Source organism: Pituophis catenifer, unplaced genomic scaffold (genome assembly GCF_029215685.1).
Source record: "Pituophis catenifer annectens isolate HBS135680 unplaced genomic scaffold, rPitCat1.0.hap2 SCAF_2, whole genome shotgun sequence".
NCBI lineage: Eukaryota > Metazoa > Chordata > Lepidosauria > Squamata > Colubridae > Pituophis > Pituophis catenifer.
This window is the reverse complement of record NW_027256882.1, coordinates 15,465,511-15,485,616: the sequence shown is the minus strand read 5'-3', so window position 1 is coordinate 15,485,616 and position 20,106 is coordinate 15,465,511. Positions and strand designations below refer to the sequence as shown.

Sequence of the window (20,106 nt, the reverse complement as noted above, 5' to 3'; positions counted from 1 at the left end):
AAGGGCCCCATCCATTTGCTCAGGAGGGACAAGACCAAATTCATCCCACATCACCTGGGAAGACAACATCTCAGTCATCCCCTCCTGACTTCCCCAGGTCTCTTCTCTCTCTGAACGGATCTGAATTATTTACTCCTCAGGTTCCCTAGCAAAATTGTCCCAAACTACCCAAATAGATTCGTGTTTCACCAGAACCAGACACAGAAGGAGCACAAGCTACAGATGGCTCCGAAGTCTCTTTTTCCAATCAGTTCATAGTTGGAGAGCCTTTGGTGGCAGAGCAAGAGGAGATCCAGCTGGCATCTACCAAAGCTCCTTTCTTCTCAAAATGCTTCCTGCTGATCATGTGATGGCCAAGTTTTTCCTTTCCACCTTCTGGGAAAACAGAGCATTTTCTCAGTCAGAGGGATCTTCCACCCAGCTCAGTCTTCTCACCTTCTTGAGGGTTCCTTGCCCCAGATGTTTCGCCTTGGGGTCTCCACACCCAAGAACAGCCTGGCTGTTGTGCAAAGAGACCCACTTTTCACAGATTAGTTCTTGAGAGGAAGAAGAAAATAGCAGAACTCTTCATGAACTTCTTTTGTGTTTGTACACACATTCACACACATATCTCAATGGATGCTGCCTCTGATTCTCACTCTGACTTGGAGCTACCGTGTAAAGAGGACAAAGCACTCACTTGATGCTGCTCTGCATCTAGTTTGATGTTTCTCTGCAAAAAGAAAAAATAGCCAAAGCTCAAAAGAATCCACTAGAAATCATCAAATTTCCCCCCTGTGTAGAGGGAAGAGCCCCAGGAGGTATTTTACAGTTGTTTAGTCAAAACGACTCCAGGCCATTCCTATTAAGAGACACAGGAAGATCTTCAGAGGACAAACTGAACAGATTTGCCCCAAAAGAGACCTGCTGACTCTGAGATGGATGGATGGGAATTGGGGGAAGCAGCAGTAGTTGGGAAGGGAGGAAGGTTTTCGTGGAAATCCTTCTTTGCTGCTCTTTGACCAAAGACTTTGAGAGGGACAGAACTGAGATGCCTTTTCCCAACTCAAAAGAAAACAGGACTGTCCCAACCTCCAACAACCTTAGCCAAGCGAAGACTGGCGTCCCACCAAGAGGCCGAGATCTCCGATGCTCCCAAAGAGGGCTGGGAAAACGGGACAAAAGGAAGCCCAGAAGAATCTCCCCAAAGGGAGAGACTATCACACACACACACCCCAAAAAAAAAAAAGATACTTACTGAAGAATATCAAAGTCCCAACAATCACACACACCAGAACAAGAGAGGCCACAACGCAGCCGATGATGAGGCCCAGGTTGGATTCTGGAACGGAATTGGGAGAAAGAGAAGATCATTGACGGAGAACCCCAAATAATCATCCCCATTTGGTGGCAGGTAGCACCTAATTATGCCAAAGGGCTGGGAATTCCCAACATTAAACAGTCTAAAGGGCTTCTCTTCATGTCCCTCTAACAGTAGCATGAAGACGCCTTGGAAGCCATTGTTTACATGACGTGTCCTCATGACGCTGCTTTTGTCTCAGATCAGCCAGCATGAAAGTAGCTGACTCTTTTCTTTTTCTTCTTTCTTTCCTTCCTTCCTTCCTTCCTTCCTTCCTTCCTTCCTTCCTTCCTTTCCTTCCTTCCTTCCTTCCTTCCTTCCTTCCTTCCTTCCTTCCTTCCTTCCTTTTCTTCCTTTTCTTTCTCTTTCCTTCTTTTTCTTTCTGTCTTTCTCTTTCTTTGTCTCTTTCTTTCTTTCTCTCTTTTCTCTCTCTCTCTCTTTCTATTCATTCTTCATATTTTCAAACTGCCCATCTCCCTCATGGAGGAACACTAAGCAGTCTACAATAAAATGTTAAACTATAAAAACAGCATATAAAAATTTAGAATGTGGAAGGAGGCCAGGATGATTATTGTGTGCTAAATCTAAACAATCAAACCACAACATGATTAGGAGATATTTCAACCCAACCATTGCCTTAACTTTTATTACATCTAGTTTAACCAGTGCTCAAGCAGCTTTAAGAGAAAAATCATGATTAAAATCCTTGGCAGGAAAGCTCATGATACTGAGGATCAACTCCCAATCTATCCATGCAACAGATCCTAATAAATTTCTTTGAATGATTATTTTATGTAAATTAGACTTCAAGCATCTCATGGCCCAAACAAGAAAAATTGCACCTGGTTATTTTAATTATGCAATTGGGGAAACATGAATCAGTGAAGGTATTCTGGATGCAACACTTAAGTTTATTGTGGTTGGATAGTCCACAAAGAACCTGAGTCCTCCTCAGGCGGCTGAGAGAACTGCAGGAAGAGATCCCAGGACCTTGTAAGTGAACCCTAGAGAAATTGGGGAGGTCCTGGTTGATTTTGGGCCAGGCTGGCTGATTTGTTCTTTATGTCCTTCAGGAAATCCAGTAGCTTTCTTTTCCCCCCTTGAATATTAGCATTTTATTATTTAAAGCAAGAGGCTTCATATCATCTATCCCCCCCTTTTTTAAAAGTATAGTTTCATTTTCTTTATCTCTTGTAAGATGGGTCTCTCCCCCTGGAGGAGAAGAAAGGAATGAACGCTCACTTTACGTACTCAGTCTTCTAGCCAGGAAGTGGCATGATAGAAATTGTTTCAGTCTTTGCACTTGGAGCTTCCAACTGAGGTGGGGGCCCCAGGGCAGCCCTAATACGTACCCCACCAGCACCTTCACTCGAGGCTAAACATGCTGAGCTTCTTCTATTCATCTACAGAATGAATAGAAGTTCGTTCCGGAAACTGTGAACTTTTTCCAATGGCTCTGAATCCGCATTAATGGGTGTTGCCCAAAACTGGACCTTCTCCTTGAGACAAGCTCTGATCATGGCAGAACACAGGGAGAAATTTACCCTCATCATTTGGAAGTTATATCTTATTTGGGGTAGCCTAAAATTGCACAATGCCTTCTTAAGGTACTCTATACTTCAGACTCATATTCCGTCTCCTTTCAAGCCAAATATCCCCTGCCCAATACTTCCTCCTTTGAAGTTTATTTCTTAAGTGAAGAACGTCGCACTTAGAAACCTAGAGTTAGAAGGAAGGAACTTAAGAGGTTATCTAGTCTTACCATTTGCTCAGAACGGGATCCATTAAGGTATTCAGCCAGATGCAATTGTGACTTTAATAGCTCATTTGAGATTCTCATCCTTCCCGGACATTATTTTCTTTTGAGTTCCTCTTCCATTTCATTGTGTTTCTCTCAGCCTGTTCTGAATTTCACTTCCTTCTTTGAGGATATTAGCTCGCTCGCCCAGTTTTATATCATCTTCAAATTGGATAGCTATTTGCTCTATTGATTCCTCCAAATCACTAAAGGGAATATTGAAGAACAGAGGACAAAGGGCTGATTCTTCTGGCACCCATTTGATATCTTCAACCTGGTGAGGACCCATCAATGGGGACTCCTGGAAGAAGATTTTCGAACCAGCTCTGGATCCCCCTTCATTGTCCGTCCATCCGGCCTCCTTTGATTAGCCGATGAGGCCTTTGACTAACTCTGGATGGAGTGTTTATGAGACAAAATGCCCAATTTACCATAAAGCTTTAATACCATGGAACCTCCAAATGACCTTGTCATCTTTTAGAGATCCCTTGTTCTCTGTTTCATTCTTCTCAACCACAAATAAAAAATACAAAATTCTGCTGATCTGGAACCTGCATTGTAGCATTTGAGGGGGGAAGTACACGGGGACAGAATTTATAATTTTAATGTCTAATTTATATCATGCTACTGCCTCCTCTGATTTCTGGATGGCGATGGGGAGTTGTGACCAGTCCAGACCAATTGTAATTCTTTACTTTCAGATTTTCAGGATGAAAAATGGAATATGGTGATATCCAATTTCTAGAGGGTCCCTCAAATGGCAGAATCAGATTTGGTGGGGGTGCCAGGGGGTGCAGGATTAAGGAAGGGAACTTTCCATTTTTCTTGCACAAAACTGAGGACTCTCACTGAAGGGCAGCCACGGCCCTGATGGATTGATGCTTGGTTTTTTTAAAAAAAGGATTTTTTAATTTTATTTTACTCAGACTACGGAGGCCTCAGTCCAGCCACTCTGTGCATTTCCTGAAGTCAGCTGCAGTTCAACAATTTAAATGAAATTTGGCCTTAAGAAAAGGGACTACGAGACTCCGCCTGACTTTTGTACTTTGGGAAGGCTAAAGAAAATAATATCTTTTTTGGATGCTCAGTATAACTGCTGCTCCATGGCTGGAGATAGGAAACAGGCCAGTGACAAAAGCTAAGAGACTCTAAGGGCATTTAATCAGGACCGGTCAACTCATGTGATGGGATTCTGTTGCTTCCCTTAAATCACCTGAAGCCAATTCTATGGACTGGTCCCTGCAGAACCATCAACCTCAAACATAGGAAAAACCAACAGCTTAAAGCTCAGGTATGCTCACTGCTGGACACAGCTGAGATCAAATTTCTCTCCCACAACCCTCCAGCCAGAAAAACAGCCCAGCCTTTCCCTCCCTGCAGCTTCTTACCTTTTATGGCCACGTCCAGAGGCTCCTGCAGGCCATCGTGCTCCACGTGGCACCGATAGCGTCCCCTCTCTTTGGGATCGATCCGGATGCTGAGCCAGTAGTGGTAGGTCCCATCCGCATTGGGGGCCACAGACCCATGGAGGGTGTCCTGCAGCCAGACCTCCCCGTCCCTCTTCCAGGAGGCATCAATCTCCTTGGGGTAGAAGCCGTGGACCTGGCAGATGTGCGTCTCCATCCCATCCTCAGCCTCCGTCCTTCTGGTCACTGTCACCACTGGGGGCTCTGCAGAAATGGCACCCCCAGAATTAACTGAGTCCTACCAGAGCCTAGAAGGTGGATGAGAAACTTGGGAGAGGCAGGAAAGTCTCCCAGTACCTTCCACTCCACAAGCATCCAGACACCAAGACAAGGGACCCAAAGGGGCCAAAAGCGTCCAAGAAATCTGGCCATAAAGGAGGAAAGTCCAGCCTGGATCCAGATGCTCACCTGTCCTCAAGAGAGTCTCCTTCCCATGGGACAGGTACCTCTGCAGCCACTCAATGCATTCCTCCTCCAGGTAGGCCTTATGTCCTTGACTCTTTCCTGGAATAGCATCCCATTTCCTCTGGGTGATCTGGGCCAAGGGGTTGGGAGCCACCCAGGTGAGGGTCTCCTTGTCGAAGGTGATAAAGGTCCTTCCTTCATATCCAAGCTGCAGAAACCCTCTTTTGCTCCCATCTCTCTGGAGCTCACAGCCATACATCCTCTGCAATGTGTGAAGGCCTGAAATAGGGACAAGATGATGGTTTGGAGAGTCCTCAAGATAGACAGAGACCCTCCTTTGCTGCAGGAATGTTGACAAGGGCACTGACACCCCCATTTCCTCCCTAGCCTTCAAGGAAAAGAAAGCCCCCATCAATAACCTGCCCTTCTCCCCCACTTCGACCTGCCTCCCTGCATTTCCCCCCCCCCACCTAGGATGGAGCCCCAGAATCTCCCCAGGAAAAGGGCACTTGGAAAGGCCAGCAGAGGATCCCAAGGGAGGCCCAGAAGAAAAGGAATTGCAGAAAAATTGGAGGGATGGTTATCCTTCCATCTTTCTTTCTGCCGTTCCTCTGCAGGGGAGACTTTTGGGGGGGGGGTGAAAGAAAGGGATGGATCCCAGAGGGTTGCTGAATCTGTGGCTGCAAAGAGGGACTGAGAATCTTGAGGCCTCGAAGAGGATCTGGTAGATCTGCAAAGAAGCCTGCAGGGATCCCTGTGACTATAAAGCTTGGCTCTATATTCACAAATATCACCAGGTCACAAGGGGTGGTTCCCATTTTGGGCTAAGCAGAAACTTACAAGCAGGCCTGAAAAATAGTTCAAGGGTTCCTCCAGGGTCAAAATATTGAGAATGGCTGCTTTAGAGGGGCTAAAATATATTTATATTTATAACTGCTGTGAAGAATATCAGAAATCATTTCTTCATGTCTTTTTTCTTTACTAATTTTCTTAGGCTGGTTTTCTTTTCTTGTACTTTTTTATTTTTCTTTGATTGACTTTTTATTACTTTATATTAGCTTTTATCTTCTTGTTGAAACGTTTTAGTACAAATTATATGTAAAAAATGAAAAAGACTAACAGGATGTCAGCAATCATTAAAATGGTATTGAAAACACAGAAGCTATTGTCATAAATTGCCTACTGAGCTCTGGACGGCTCCTGATCTCCGCTCCTTCCATCGGGACTTGAAGACTTGGCTTTTCAAACAAATAGGCTGAGACTGATTCCGGGCTTTATTATTTACTACTAATTAATTATTTGGATTAAATTATGATTTTATTGTACTTGTTTCTTAACTTGTGTTTGCCGCCCTGAGTCCTTTGGGAGAATGGCGGCATATAAATACATTTAATAAATAAATAAATCCTTTGCATAAATCCAAGGTGGGACCACATAAGTCGTGGGTTGCTCCCGGTTCACACCGGTTCGCAAGAACCGGTAGTAAAAATTTGTAGTAGTTCAAAGAACCGGTAATAACATTGGCTGGCTACGCCCCCGAACCGGTCCCCAGCCCGATCACCAATCGCTTTCCCTGCCCACCTCATCAGAGGCTTTTTTTTAAAAAAAACTTTTAAAAGCATTTTTTTCTCCCAAAAAAAAATTTCTGGAAAAAAAATGCCTTTAAAAGCCTCTGACAATCCCAGCTGAGTTGCCTTATCGTCAGAGGCTTCTAAAAGCATTTTTTTCTGCAACCTCTTAAGGTTGTAGAAAAAATGCTTTTAAAAGTTAAAAAAAAAAGTTGGCCACGCCCACCCAGTCACATTACCCCCCACCAAGCCACACCCACAAAATAAGCCATGCCCACAGAACCGGTAGTAAAAAAAATTAGAACACACCCCTGGACCACATCTAGAATATTATGTGCAGTTCTGGTCAAAGACCTCCGAAAAGGAAAGGAGGGAGCTGGAGAAGGTCCAGAGGAGGCAACTCAGGCGATGGGAGGGTGGAAGGAGCCTCCCTTTGAGGAAAGGACCCACACTCTTTCTGCTTTACATAAATGACCTTTGTGATCATCTCATAAGCAGCTGCGTCCTCTTCACTGATGACGTAAAACTATTTAACACCACCAACAATGCTGCTGCCCTGCAAAGCGACCTTCACTATCTGTCAGAATGATTGTGAAATTGGCAACTCCAAATCTCAACTAGCAAATGCTCTGTCCTACACATTGGCAACAAAAATCAGAACACCAAATACAAGCTGGGTGGATATGACCTCGTAGACGACCTTCACTCTGTCAAGGACTTAGGAGTACTCATCCCAAATGATCTAAGTGCCAGAGCTCACCATAACATCATTGCCAAAAAGGTATTAAGAGTTGTTAACCTAATCTTGCGAAGCTTCTTCTCTGATAACATTGTACTGCAAACTAGGGCATACGAAACCTTTGCCAAACCAATTCTTTTTTTTTTTTTATTGAAAAAGTTTTATTAGAGAAAAAAACACAGTTTTCCCACAACCCTCCCACCCAACCCTCCCTCCCCCTCCCCGACTTCCCAGAGCAGAACACAAGGTATTTCTATTAACTTTTAACAATAAACTAAATTGCTTAACCAACCAGTAAACTAACACCCTCTAAAAAATAATTCTTAACCCCCCATAGATAAAATCCTGCTTCTTAGATATAATACTTCTAATATCACTCATGTAGCGCTTATACAATTAAAGATTCATTCATAAGCTATTTGATATTTTTTAGTCTGATACTTATTTTGAATATAATCAATCCATCTTCTCCAGTCCTGTATATATCTTTCTTGTGTATGATCCTTCAAATATGCTGAAATTTTAGCCATTTCAGCTAAGTTAGTTACTTTCAATATCCAAGCATCAATAGTAGGCAAAAAGTCCTTCTTCCAATGTTGTGCTATCAACAATCTTGCTGCTGTTATCAAGTTCAGGATCAGTTTAGTCTCTACAACTGTACAGTCCGTAGTTATACCCAATAGAAACAAGTGCGGAGTAAATTTCAATCTTTTTTAAAAAATATTCTGCATCACCCACCAAATCTTTATCCAAAATGCTTTGATTTTTTTACAAGTCCACCATATATGATAATAAGTTGCATCATCACAGTCACATCAAACCAATTCTTGAATACAGCTCATCTGCCTGGAATATCTGACATTGATACAATTGAGCAGGTCCAGAGGTATTTCACGAGAAGAGTCCTCCACTCCTCTGCTCACAATAGAATCCCTTACGCCACCAGGCTTAAAATTTTGGGCTTGGACAACCTGGAACTATGCCGCCTACGGTCTGACCGAAGCATAGTACACAAAATTGTCTGCTACAACATCCTGCCTGTCAATGACTACTTCAGCTTCAACCTCAACAATACACGGGCAAACAATAGATACAAACTCAAGGTAAACCGCTCCAAACTTGATTGAAGAAAATACAACTTCAGCAACAGAGTGGTCAATGCCTGGAATGCTCTACCTGACTCCGTTGTTACATCCTCTAACCCTCACAGCTTCAACCTTAAACTGTCTACCGTGGACCTCACCCTGTTCCTAAGAGGTCCGTAAAGGGGGCATGCATAAGCGCACCAGCGTGCCTATGGTCCCTGTCCTACTGTCCCCATTTATTTATACTCATTCCTTGTTTATGTCCATGTTTATACCTATACCTGTTATCTTGTACATGTTCTATTAGATCAGGCGCAGGAACAGAAGACGTGACCAGCTCGATACATGTAACAGCTTTATTTACAATGTAACAAGTAAAAGAAGACTGCTGGCGCGCTGCCGGAGCTCTCCTTATATTCGCTCCCGGCAGACGCACTGCCCCTAGACAGGGATTCAAATCTCCCGCCCGATGGCTGGCAGCCAATCAGGGCGGATGTCCTTATAAGGACATAACACTCCTCCCCCCTTAGTCTGGACTGTCAAATCTCGTCCACAAAAGTCACGTAATCGCGCAGGTACGTCGGACGCCTCGGCACCCTAGCTGACCTGCGCAGTCTCACTTGTTCTCCGTCTCCGACCTGGATGGACGGGGCTCTGTTGTCTCCCGGCTCCCTCTCCGGAACCGGGCTTGGTTCGGCTGTCGAGTGAGCGGGGTCACCCCCAGCGCCTCCGGCCGGACCGCAGACCTTGGATGGCTGGTTCTGATGGTCTTCTTCCTGGCCTGTGGATCTGTCGCCTCGTCTCGGTGGCTCGGTTCCGACCCGGGAAGAGCGTCTGAGTCTCGGTAAGTCCATCGTTTGCTCCTCCCTGGTCTCCCGGGCGCTGCGGTTCGGTTGCGGTTCGGCCTGGTGCCGGGTGGGTGGTGGTTCTGTTTGGTGCCCTCTGGACCGGCCCGCCGGCTGCGGGTGGTGCTGGCTTGTGTTGCGTTGTCCGACCTCGCAGGGGTGGTGTTGGCCTGCTAGGTCGGGCTGGCGTTGGTCTACCCCGTCTGGTCGGTGGTGGACGACCTGGTCGGGCTGTTGTTGCGGCACTACCTCTGCGGGGCGGCGGAGGTCTCCCCTGCCGGGGTGGTGCAGGTCTACCTGGCCGGGTTGTTGTCGGCTTTCCCTTCCCCCTAGTCCCTGGTCTACCGTCGGGTGGTGCCTGGGGTCATCCGGGTCGGGGTGTTGTTTCCTGGCTGCCTCTTGTGATGGGCGGGGGTCCCTCTCGCCGGGGAGTCGTGTGCCACCCTTGCCCATGGGTTGGGGGGTGCCCGTCTTGGATGGGTCCCGGTCTACTCGCCTGGAACCGAGGTCTCCTTGGCTGGGCTGTCGTAGGCTGCTGTCACTGGTGGGGTGCGCCGCTCCTCCTCTGGGCAGGTACCGGTCTACTTGCGGGCTGGGTTGGTGGTCCCTGGCCCTGTTGTGCCCGGTGCCCACCTGGCTGGGTTGGTGGTGCCATCCCCCGTGCGGTTGGCCCCGGTCTACCTCGCTGGGCTGTCGACGTGACAGCATCTGGTAGTGGGCTGGGCCGACCTTGTCGGGGTGGTGCTGCTCTGCCTCGCAGGGGTGTGGTAGGCCTACCTCGTCGGGGTGTTGTAGGCCTACCTGGTCTGGGTGTGGTAGGTCTACCTCGCCGGGGTGTTGGAGGCCTACCTCGCCGGGGTGTTGTAGGCCTCCCTCGTCAGGCTGGTTTTCATGTGCTCCCCCCCACCTTTTTCGGAGTTGGTCGATGTGGCGTCTCGTGAACTGTCCATCTTCCAACTCGACGATGTAGGATTTGGGGCCGGTTGTGCTGGCAATCTTCCCTTTCAGCCATTTAGGAGAGCCGCTGAAATTTAGCGCGAAGATTGAATCTCCGTTGCTGAAGGCGCGAAGCGGGCGGCTGGCGGTTGCGGTCACTTCCGGGCTGTATTGGGGGTGCAGCCGGTCCAAGGGTGACCTCAACCTTCTGCCCATCAACAGTTCGGCCGGGCTCTTGTGGGTGGTGGCGTGTGGCGTGATGTGCTGGGTGAGGAGGAAGTTGTCTATGCGCTCTTGCCAGTCCCCCGGGCCCATCTTGGTGAGGGCCTCTTTGGTCAGCCGGACCATGCGTTCGGCTTGTCCGTTTCCGGCCGGCCTGTAGGGGGCGGACAGGGCGTGGCGGATGCCCAGTCCTGCCAGGAAGGACTCCATGGCCAGGGATGTGAGCTGGGGGCCATTGTCTGAGACCAGCACATCCGGTAGACCATGTGTGGCAAAAAGGCGGCGCAGGGCTCGGATCGTTGCGTCTGTTGTGGTAGATGCCATGGGCACCACCTCGAGCCATTTGGAGAAGGCATCTACCACGATGAGGAGGTGTCGCCCTTGCATCGGACCCGCGAAGTCGATGTGGATCCTCGACCAGGGGTTGCTGGGGGTCTCCCACTTCGCGACTTCGGATTGCGGCGGCGCTGGGCGAACTTCTTGGCACGGGTCGCATCTGGAGACCCATTGTTCAATGTCTCTGTCCATGGAGGGCCACCAGACATAACTCCGTGCCAGGGCCTTCATGCGGACGATGCCCGGATGCCCCTTGTGCAGGGTCTCTAACGTCCGCCGTTGCAGAGTGCTTGGAATCAGCACCCTGTCTCCCCATAGAAGGCAGCCCTTTATGGTGGACAGCTCCTCCTGTTTCCTGGCGAACGGGCTGAACCTTTCCTCTGGCTTTTCCGCTGGCCACCCTCTGAGGATCCAGGACTTCACTTGGCGGAGTGTGGGGTCCTTTTGGGTGTGGACGGCCACATCTGCGGATGACACTGGGCAGCTGGCGTCGTCATCAATGTGAAGTAGGTGGAGCGTGGGGGCTGGGTCCTCGACCGGCTTCTTCGACGGGCATCTGCTGAGGGCGTCAGCGTTCCCTATGGCTGTGCCTGGCTGGTGCACGAGCCTATAGGAGTAGCCAGCTAGGAAGATGGCCCATCTTGTCATTCTTGGGGACATGAAGGTCGGGGTTGGTTGGTCGCCTGTGAGGAGTCCCAGGAGAGGCTTGTGGTCTGTGACTATGGTGAAGCGTCTTCCGTAGAGGTATTCGTGGAAACGCTTCACTCCAGCCACGATGGCCAGGGCTTCTTTGTCCAGCTGGCTATAGTTCCGTTCTGCGCCAGACATAGTCTTTGAGAAGTACGCTATTGGGGCTTCCGAGCCATTGGGCAGTTCGTGGCTGAGAACTGCCCCCACCCCGTAAGGCGACGCATCGCAGGTCAGTCTGATGGGGAGCGTCTCGCTGTATTGGATGAGGACGCTTTTGGACGTCAATAGTCCTTTGATGGCCCGGAATGCCGCTTCCTCTTCCTGGCCCCACTTCCAGGAAGCCGATTTCCCCAGCAGGCGGTGGAGTGGCTCAGCAACTGTGGCTTTCTGTTTTAAGAAAATGGCGTAGAAGTTGAGCAACCCAAGGAAAGCCTGAAGCTCCGTTTTGTTTTTTGGGCTTGGAGCTTCATGGATTGCTTCCACTTTTGATTTGGTGGGGTGTATGCCTGTGCTATCAATGAGGAAGCCCAGGAACTCGACTTCCTGTACTCCTATGATGCACTTGTCCCGCCTGACCCTCAAACCCTTGGCCTTGAACCGCTGCAGGACAAGCCTGAGCCTTTCAAGGAGTTGGGCTCTTGAGTCACCGGAGATGAGCACATCATCGAAGTAAGGCACCACCCCTGGAACGCCTTGGAGAAGGCGTTCCATCATGGATTGGAAGATACCAGGGGCAGCGCTGACTCCAAATTGGAGGCGGTTACATTTAAATGCCCCTCTGTGCGTGACAATTGTCTGAGCCTCCGCCGTTTTGTCATCCACTGGCAGTTGCTGGTAAGCCTGGGCCAGGTCCAGTTTCGCGAAAATTGATCCAGATCCCAGGGAATGCAGCAGATGTTGCACCACTGGGACTGGGTATGCGCTCTGTGCCAACGCCTTGTTGATGGTGCAACGGTAGTCAGCACAGATGCGCACAGACCCATCATGCTTCAGTGGGGTCACAATGGGGGTCTCCCATGAGGCATGATCGATCGGTTCCAGGACGCCCTGGGCGATCAGCTTATCCAGCTGTTCATCTACTTTAGGCCGCAGGGCAAATGGAACTCGGCGGGGCTTGAGCCTGATTGGGGTGATTCCCTTATCCAGATTAAAAGAGATTGGCCTCCCCACAAATTTTCCCAGCTTACCATCGAAGACTTCCTTGAACTCTTCGATGATGGAGTCGAGTTCGTCCCTGCGGATCTCGTGGATGCCCTGAAGTGAAAGTCCTAGCGGCTTGAACCACTCCACACCCAACAGGTTCGGTCGGCTGTGCTGCACGATGGTGATGGGTAGCTTTCCGTCGAAGTCATTGTACTTCACGTGGATGGTGGCTCTGCCTAGGATTTCAATGGGGTTCCCGTTGAAGTCCACAAGTTTGTCTTTCGGGGCTTTCAGCTGGGTCCTTTTGTATGCTGGTTTCAGCTGTTGTAGGTGCTGCCAGTCCATGATGGAGAAGGCGGATCCGGAGTCTACCTCCATCTTGCACGGGGACCCCTCTGCTATCAGCGTCACGTGGAACTTGGTGGTCCCCTCGTCGCTTGTGTGAGCAATGGTGGTGGTCTGGTGCACCGTTCTGTTTCGGGGATATTCCTCCTCCCCGCGCCGGGACTGGTTTGAGGACCGTTTGGATGTCCTCTGATTATCTTTGCGATTTTCCCAGAATCGTGGTCTGGGCGGTTCCGGGGCTGGGTCTGTGGCTCTGCAGGCCTCGGCGATGTGGCCCCTCTTCAGGCATCGGCGGCAGGTCGCGTCCCTCCATCTGCAGTTTGCCCTGGGGTGGTCGCCTCTGCAGCTGCCGCATCGCTCTCCCTGGTCGCCATGCTGTGGGTTTTCCCGCCTGGGGGGGCGGGACACCTTGTGGACGGCCATTTCCCCATCAGACTCGGATTGAGTGGTTGCCTCGTCTGATGAGGTCGGGCCCGACTTGTGGATCTTATGGATCCCTCTTGCTTTTACCATTGCGGCGGCTGCTTGCTCCGACGTTTCAGCCGCTGTTGCCTCGTCGAGGACGTCTTTAAGCGGGATCCTCTTCCTGCTGAGGAATTTCTTTTGCAGCCCCACATCTCTCATTCCAAAAACAATGCGGTCCCGGATGGCATTGTCCACATTGTCGAACTCACAGTTGGCAGCGAGTTGGCGGAGCGCTGCCACGAATTCCTTGATGGATTCACCTTCCCGCTGGTTTCTTTGCTGGAAGGTGAACCTGTTTGCTATGGGGGTGCCTGTAGGTGCATAGTGCTCCTGTAGGACTTCCTGCAGGTCGTTCCAGGACATCTCCTCGATGTCCCTGGGTGCCACGAGGTCAATCGCCATCTCCAGGACGTCCGATCCGCAATGAGCCAGGAAGAGGGCTCTTTTCCTCTCATCGTCGAGGTTCTGGTATCCATTGCCTCGCAGGAACTGCCGGAATCGGACCATGTATGATCTCCACTTCTCCCGGGATGGGTCGAATGGGTTCAGCGCGGTCATCGGGGCTTGCGGGGTAGCCATTCTGGAAGTCGCTGTGGTGTAGTGACTTCAGCTCGTTGGGCGATCGTGCTGTGAGTCTTTCTCAGGTTCTCTTCTCTAGTCCTTTGTCGCCAGTGTTAGATCAGGCGCAGGAACAGAAGACGTGACCAGCTCGATACATGTAACAGCTTTATTTACAATGTAACAAGTAAAAGAAGACTGCTGGCGCGCTGCCGGAGCTCTCCTTATATTCGCTCCCGGCAGACGCACTGCCCCTAGACAGGGATTCAAATCTCCCGCCCGATGGCTGGCAGCCAATCAGGGCGGATGTCCTTATAAGGACATAACATGTTCAACAAACTAAATAAAATTAAAATAAAATAAAATAAAAAAAGTTGGGACATTTGGGGCTGTTTAGCCTTGAAAGGAGGCTCCCCTCCATTCTGTCTTATCTCCTTCCTCCACCAGGGGCATCCTATCAATATTCAAACAAATAGATGGCTAACTTTAAAAATGTTTTTATTAACTGTAGTTGGCAGAAAATGTCAGCTATGGAGGCAAGGACAATCTTATACTGATTTTTTTAAAAAAAGAATAGACGTTCTTTTTTAAAAGGTGTGGAAGCAGCCTTTCCCTTTGAAGTGACCACCAGCACCCCGGACCTCCCCCCCGCTGGTTCCTGGGAATGAGGAATACGGTGCAGGAGGAGCCACCTACCCCATCACTCACCTTCGCTCTGATTGTACCGACTCCTCAGATTCACCAGGCTTACTCTGAACGCCTCCTCTTCGCCATGTGATATCTGGGTTTGACTGTCCCAGTACTTGGGATGCACCTTCCCTGCCTTCTCTACCCAGGAGACTCGAGGCTCCAGCTTCCGGCTGTGGGTGTCATAGTGAACAAAGACTTGACCATCCACAATCCCCAGAAGAACAAATTGGGGCAGCTCCTGATTGGGATCCGAGATGGAGGTGTAGAAATACTTCAGCGAGTGGGAGGAGGTGCCTGGAAGGGAGCCAGAGGGGCAGAGTTAGGGGACTTCGGCTGAAGGACCCTGATCCTGTCGGGCACAGCTGGCCCCCTTTTCAGGTCTGGAAGGAAGAAGAAGAGACTTGGGGGTGGAGGAGGAAGGGGAAAACAAAGGGAGAGATCAGGGGTGAAATCTACTTAACTTCCCTACCTTTGCTTCGCATGTCACCTGCGTGCTTGGACCCTCTGTGCATGCACAGAGGCTCAAAAACAGGTTACTTCCTGGTTAAAACCAGGAAGTAATGACGTCTGGGCAGGTGGGCGGAGCCTTGCGCTTCCGCTGCTACCAGTTTTCTGAAACACGCACCGCTGTTGCTACCAGTTCAGCTGAACCGGTCCAAACCAGTAGTATTTCACCCCTGGGAGAGATGATGGGAAAGAAAGAATAAGCAGATGGTGGAATGAGGGAGCGACAGAAGGACAAAGGAGCATCTTCTGGAGGGACTGAAGGGTTGGAGGGCAGAGAGGTTGGGGGAGAAAGAGGAAGGGAAGGGAAAGCAGGGCCAAAGAGAGAGTAGGATCACCAAACTTTTTAAAAGCGTTTTTTCTACAACCTCTTCAGCTGAAAAAATGCTTTTAAAAACAGAAACAAAGCCTCTGCTGATCAGGCAAGTCAGCTGGGATGGTCAGAGGCTTTAAAAAAAAAAGAAAAGCCTCTGCCGATCAGGCAAGTCAGCTGGGATTGTCAGAGGCTTTTAAAAACATTTTTTTACAACCACTTCAGCCGAAGAGGTTGTAGAAAAAATGGTTTTAAAAGTAAAAAAAAAAGTTGGCCACGGCCACTCAGTCATATTACACCCCCCCACCAAGCCACGCCCACAGAACCGGTAGTAACAAATTTTACATTTCACCATTGCTTCCATCCTTCCGAGGTCAGTAAAATGAGGACCCAGATTGTTGGGGGTAATATCCTGACACTGTAAACCACTGTGAAGCAGTATATAAATCTAAACAGTATTGCTATTGCTATTCCACAGAAAATCTGTGATTTTAAAGATCATTTTCAGGATCATTCACAGGACTTATTTGGGTATAACCTGGGTCTGCACGGAAAAAGGGCATAACTTGCACAGCCCATAAATACTCCCACTGCCCTTTCCGTTCGGGATCATCTCCAAGTTCTTCGCAGTCACGGGAAAAGGCCTGGGCCTCCTCCTTCCTGCTCTTCCCCACAATCCCAGTGGCTTCTCAGAGCTTTTGGGGAGAGGGAGCCCCAGATCCACTTCCTGCTCTGAGGAGTTTTCAGAATCCAAAGGGATCATTCTAAGAAAAGGAGAGGGGGTCGAACCCTCCGTGATCCAGAATCCGCTTCTTTCCCTTGTGGGGCTGAGCAATGAGGAAGTCTGAAATCTGCCTGAGAGGAGAAACGTGTGAGTGTAACACAGGTTGGGCATGGGCGTCCTCACAATCGTGAACCCTCCTCATTTAGGAATGGCTGGTCAGTTTGGGCTGCTCTGTGTCCAAGCAAGCCATTCATTTCACGGTCACTATTCAGAGCTGCTTTTCTCCTTCTGTGTCCAACCCACCTATTTAACGTTAAGATCCTGCCTACTATTTCTGTGCCTTCTGAAAAGCTGCTGCAACTGGATATTGGATTCTGCAAACTGACCCACGCTGAGCGCTCCTGAAATGGAAAAAGGAGTATTTTGGGTGGGAAAATTCCTGCCTGTCCTAGAAAAAAGTTCTGAGGATATCAGGAGTTTAGGATGAGGAGGGGAGGGGATTGAGGAGAAAGTGACAATCAAGAAGGAAGGAGGGAAATTAACTTAAATTCAGGCACAATTCCGCCACTAAATTATTTCTAACTTCAATTCTAATTATATTTGCATTTCAGGGTGTTCTTAAAGTCCAGATTTAAAAAGCCTTTCACCAGATCGTAACACTTTTACTCATTCTCTTCCGTTCGGAGCTGTCCCAACTTCAGCAACTTAATGGCTGCCTCTTCAGCGCCGGAAAATAGGGCTTATCCTGGATCAACCAGGGACTTTGCGGTGTCCCTCGTAGGGTTGCCAGGTCTGCTTCCAAAAAATAGCAGACAAGCGGGGGGGGGGGGTGTTAAGTAGTAAAAAAATAAAAAAAAATTACAATTAAATTATATATTTTCGTACAAACATTTTAACACGTATTAAAATAATCACTTCAAAACTTTACTTAAAATTCAAAACATCAAATATATTATAATAATATGTAAAATATTAAATTACATTTTACTTTGCTGTCGTGTGTATTTTTTATTTGACTGCGCAGCTTTGATCAATTCTTTGTGTTTAAGGAATAATTCTTTAATTTCAGTACAACGTTGAGAAATATTAAAAAAATATACAAAGTTCACTTCAAACTGATGGTACAAGCAGTCAGTCGACACAAGCTACAATACATTTTAAAAATGTGAAGTGTACATAATTTTATAATATATTTTTATTTTAATCTCATCATTAATTTTTTCGGAGAATCGAGTTCAATGGATATTCGATCTTTGTCTCATTCTAACTTATGAAAAAAAAAAGACAAAACGCGATTCTCCTATCCTTATTCTCTTAGACTGTACAGCTTTAGATTACGTACCATTTCATCATAAAGCTTTTGAATAAAAAAAATGTCCACGATTTTGTGAAAAAAAAAATAGTGAACATAATGTGAAAAAAGCGGACTGTCCGCTCAGATAGTGGACACCTGGCAAGCCGATGTCCCTGGGATCAGTAGGATGTGCCCTCCTCTATCACTGTCTCTACAGGACAGTGAGGTCCGATTTGGACCGTCCAGCGGTGAAGATATCGAGGTGGTTTCAGAGCCACCAAACTCTTCCCAAAGGCAGGAAAGAAGATCCAGGCGAAGGCAGCCAGGAAGTTTGTAAAGTGACCCAACCACCTGCAAACGCTGCTTTCCGACAACCTCCACTTTGGGGGAGGGAAAGAATTGCACTTGGGGGCACCCAGGTAGACTTGACTGACATCTGAGGTGTCCACCCTTGTCCTGTTCCCAGTGGGGCTCTTCTGGAGGGGAGTGAGAGACAGCAGCAGCAGAATGCCACCCACTCTTTGGAGTCCTTTCGAAGAGTGGCCAAAGGGGGAGGGGCAGCGGACTAGAAAGAGGACCAAATCAGTATTCTCTTTCTCGGAATAATCTTTTGTGGGGAGGAGAAAGAGGCAGATTCCCTGGATGGATTCCCATCAGCAGAAAAAGGGGCCAGAACCCCCAATGGCCTCTGAAGGGACTCACCGAAGCAGCTCTCCCGTAAAATGACTACCACCAACAGCAGAAGCGACAGAGCCAGAGAGTGCAGAGCCATCCTGGCTGCGATCCTCAGCCTGCACTCCTCTGTGCTGAAGTTGCAGGCAGAGAAGGACACGCTCAGAGGGACCAACAACCCAACAATCCAGTGCGATCTGATATCGGCTGAGCCCCACCAGTAGTTTCTCCCCCAAAGCGGGGGTAAGGAAAAACCATCCCACCAGAAGAAAGGTGTCAAATTCTGTTGAAGCACCAAGCCAGCCAGAAATAAATCAAATTATGTAGAAACAAGCCAGCGACCCTGGAACTGATCAAATTACCTACTGGACTGTCTAACCTCCCCTTCTCTTTGCCAGCTCCCTTGAGAGAGACACAGACAAATTACGGACCTGTGACAGGTGATTCCTGACAATGCTAGGACAGGAAGGTTTTGTTCTCTTGTACTAAATACAACAAATGCAATCTTGTACCAAAAAGGACAAATGTAATTGACAGGGTGTGAACACTAATCCTGTGAAAGAATTCACGTAGATTGCTTGCAAATAAGAAACTTTCTGTGTGAATATCTGAGCTGTATTTTACACAGCATGCTAGATTTGGACCTCTGTCCCAAAGGTCAGGCTCTCCATTTCTGCAGAAATAAACAGCTGACAGTTTCCTCCCTCATTTCACCTGACTTCCTGGCCAGCCTTGCAGGGAAACCAGAACCCAACGGAGGCTCCGGCTAACCAAGGGACCTTCTCCTCCCTTTCACCCGTCTGTATCTCTACCTATGAAGAAGGCCGAGGCCATTAGAGGGAGCTTCCATTCCTGGTGAGTCCCTGGAAATTGGCCGTCTGCAGGATGAGCCTCCCTTTCAGATCCTCTCTTTTCTCTCTGGGTCCACAACAGGCGTAACCTTCATCTGTTTTAACTGACTGGTCGGTTTATGGTGCAGCGTCTCCTGCAATCCTGGGATTCCCACACAATACACACAAGTCCCAGAAAGGAAAATTCACTCAGGTCGCAAGAAACCCAGTGTGAGGAGGTTATGCGAAGGCGCCTCCCAGGTTCATTGACTGACCCAGTTAAATCCACTGTGTGTATGAAGCCTTTGTAGGGCTGGAGAATCCCTGGTTGCTTCCTGAGCCAGGATTTTGGAAAGGAGCCAAATGAACCAGGGTGTGTGTGTGTTCCTTTCGTTGCCAAAAAGGGAATGTTATTATCTCCCATTCCACACAGATCTTTTCAGCTAAGAAGGCACCAATTGCTGCCACCTTTCTTCTACCTTCCCAAGATCACCACTGATTAATGGAGGATCTGGTTGATTTTTAAGATGAGTTTTCACTTTAGAAGCACGGTAAATAGAGAACAATGGGAAGAGGACTCAACATGCTGGATGGCCTTCTCCTTCCTCCGGCTGATGAAGTGCTGATGTTGCACAAAGCTTTCACAAACTGGGCCTGTAAATGTGTGCACTACTTTGTGACGCTCCTGGAAGCATTGCGAGACTGAGGATTTGTCAACTTTGAGGGGGGGAGGGAGGGAGGGAAGGGGGAAATACCATCTGCCATGTTGAGTTAGACCCCTTTGGCAGTCAGCCCTCTGCCATTTTAAGAACACTGCAGGGAATATTTCACCATTTTAGGGACTGCAGGCAGCCCATCTGTAACTCTGCATCGTCCATTAGAGAGAGATTCTTCAGGCAGGCACTGCTGTGGCCCCCAAACTCCGGCCCTCCGACTTTGGCCTAGAGCTGATAAGGAATTCAGCCCTGAATTTGAGAGAGATGCTTTTCCCTTTGCAAAGGAGCTTTTTTGCCCACCTGAAAATAGGAAATACCAAGAAATTCAGGCAAAGCAAAAAGCCTTCATTAAGGGGTAAGAGAGAGAGAGACAGCAACCTGCCCAAATGGTTGCCAGGACCTTTGCTGTTTTCGTCCTGTCTC

At 48.5% G+C, this 20,106-nt stretch overlaps 1 protein-coding gene across 1 annotated transcript; it reads right to left on the bottom strand.

The window, feature by feature from the left end:
• Positions 1-615: 615 nt before the first annotated feature.
• On the bottom strand, positions 616-18,237 carry LOC139311809 (major histocompatibility complex class I-related gene protein-like). Its single transcript, XM_070936331.1, has 6 exons — positions 18,168-18,237; positions 14,649-14,924; positions 5,012-5,287; positions 4,526-4,807; positions 1,238-1,321; positions 616-712 (listed from the first exon to the last, which is right to left on the bottom strand). The coding sequence occupies exons 1-6, from the start codon at positions 18,235-18,237 to the stop codon at positions 651-653; spliced, it is 1,050 nt and encodes a 349-aa protein (XP_070792432.1). The 3' UTR covers positions 616-650.
• Positions 18,238-20,106: the final 1,869 nt, after the last annotated feature.

What these genes read in the sequence shown, in the direction of transcription:
- LOC139311809 (XM_070936331.1), bottom strand. Translation starts at nt 18,237, where the DNA reads ATGGCTCTGCACTCTCTGGCTCTGTCGCTTCTGCTGTTGGTGGTAGTC. An exon ending in GGAGACTCTCTTGAGGACAG is followed by an intron (nt 4,808 to 5,011) that starts GTGAGCATCTGG and finishes CCATTTCTGCAG; the next exon opens with AGCCCCCAGTGGTGACAGTG. An exon ending in TGGGACTTTGATATTCTTCA is followed by an intron (nt 713 to 1,237) that starts GTAAGTATCTTT and finishes TTCTTTTTGCAG; the next exon opens with AGAAACATCAAACTAGATGC.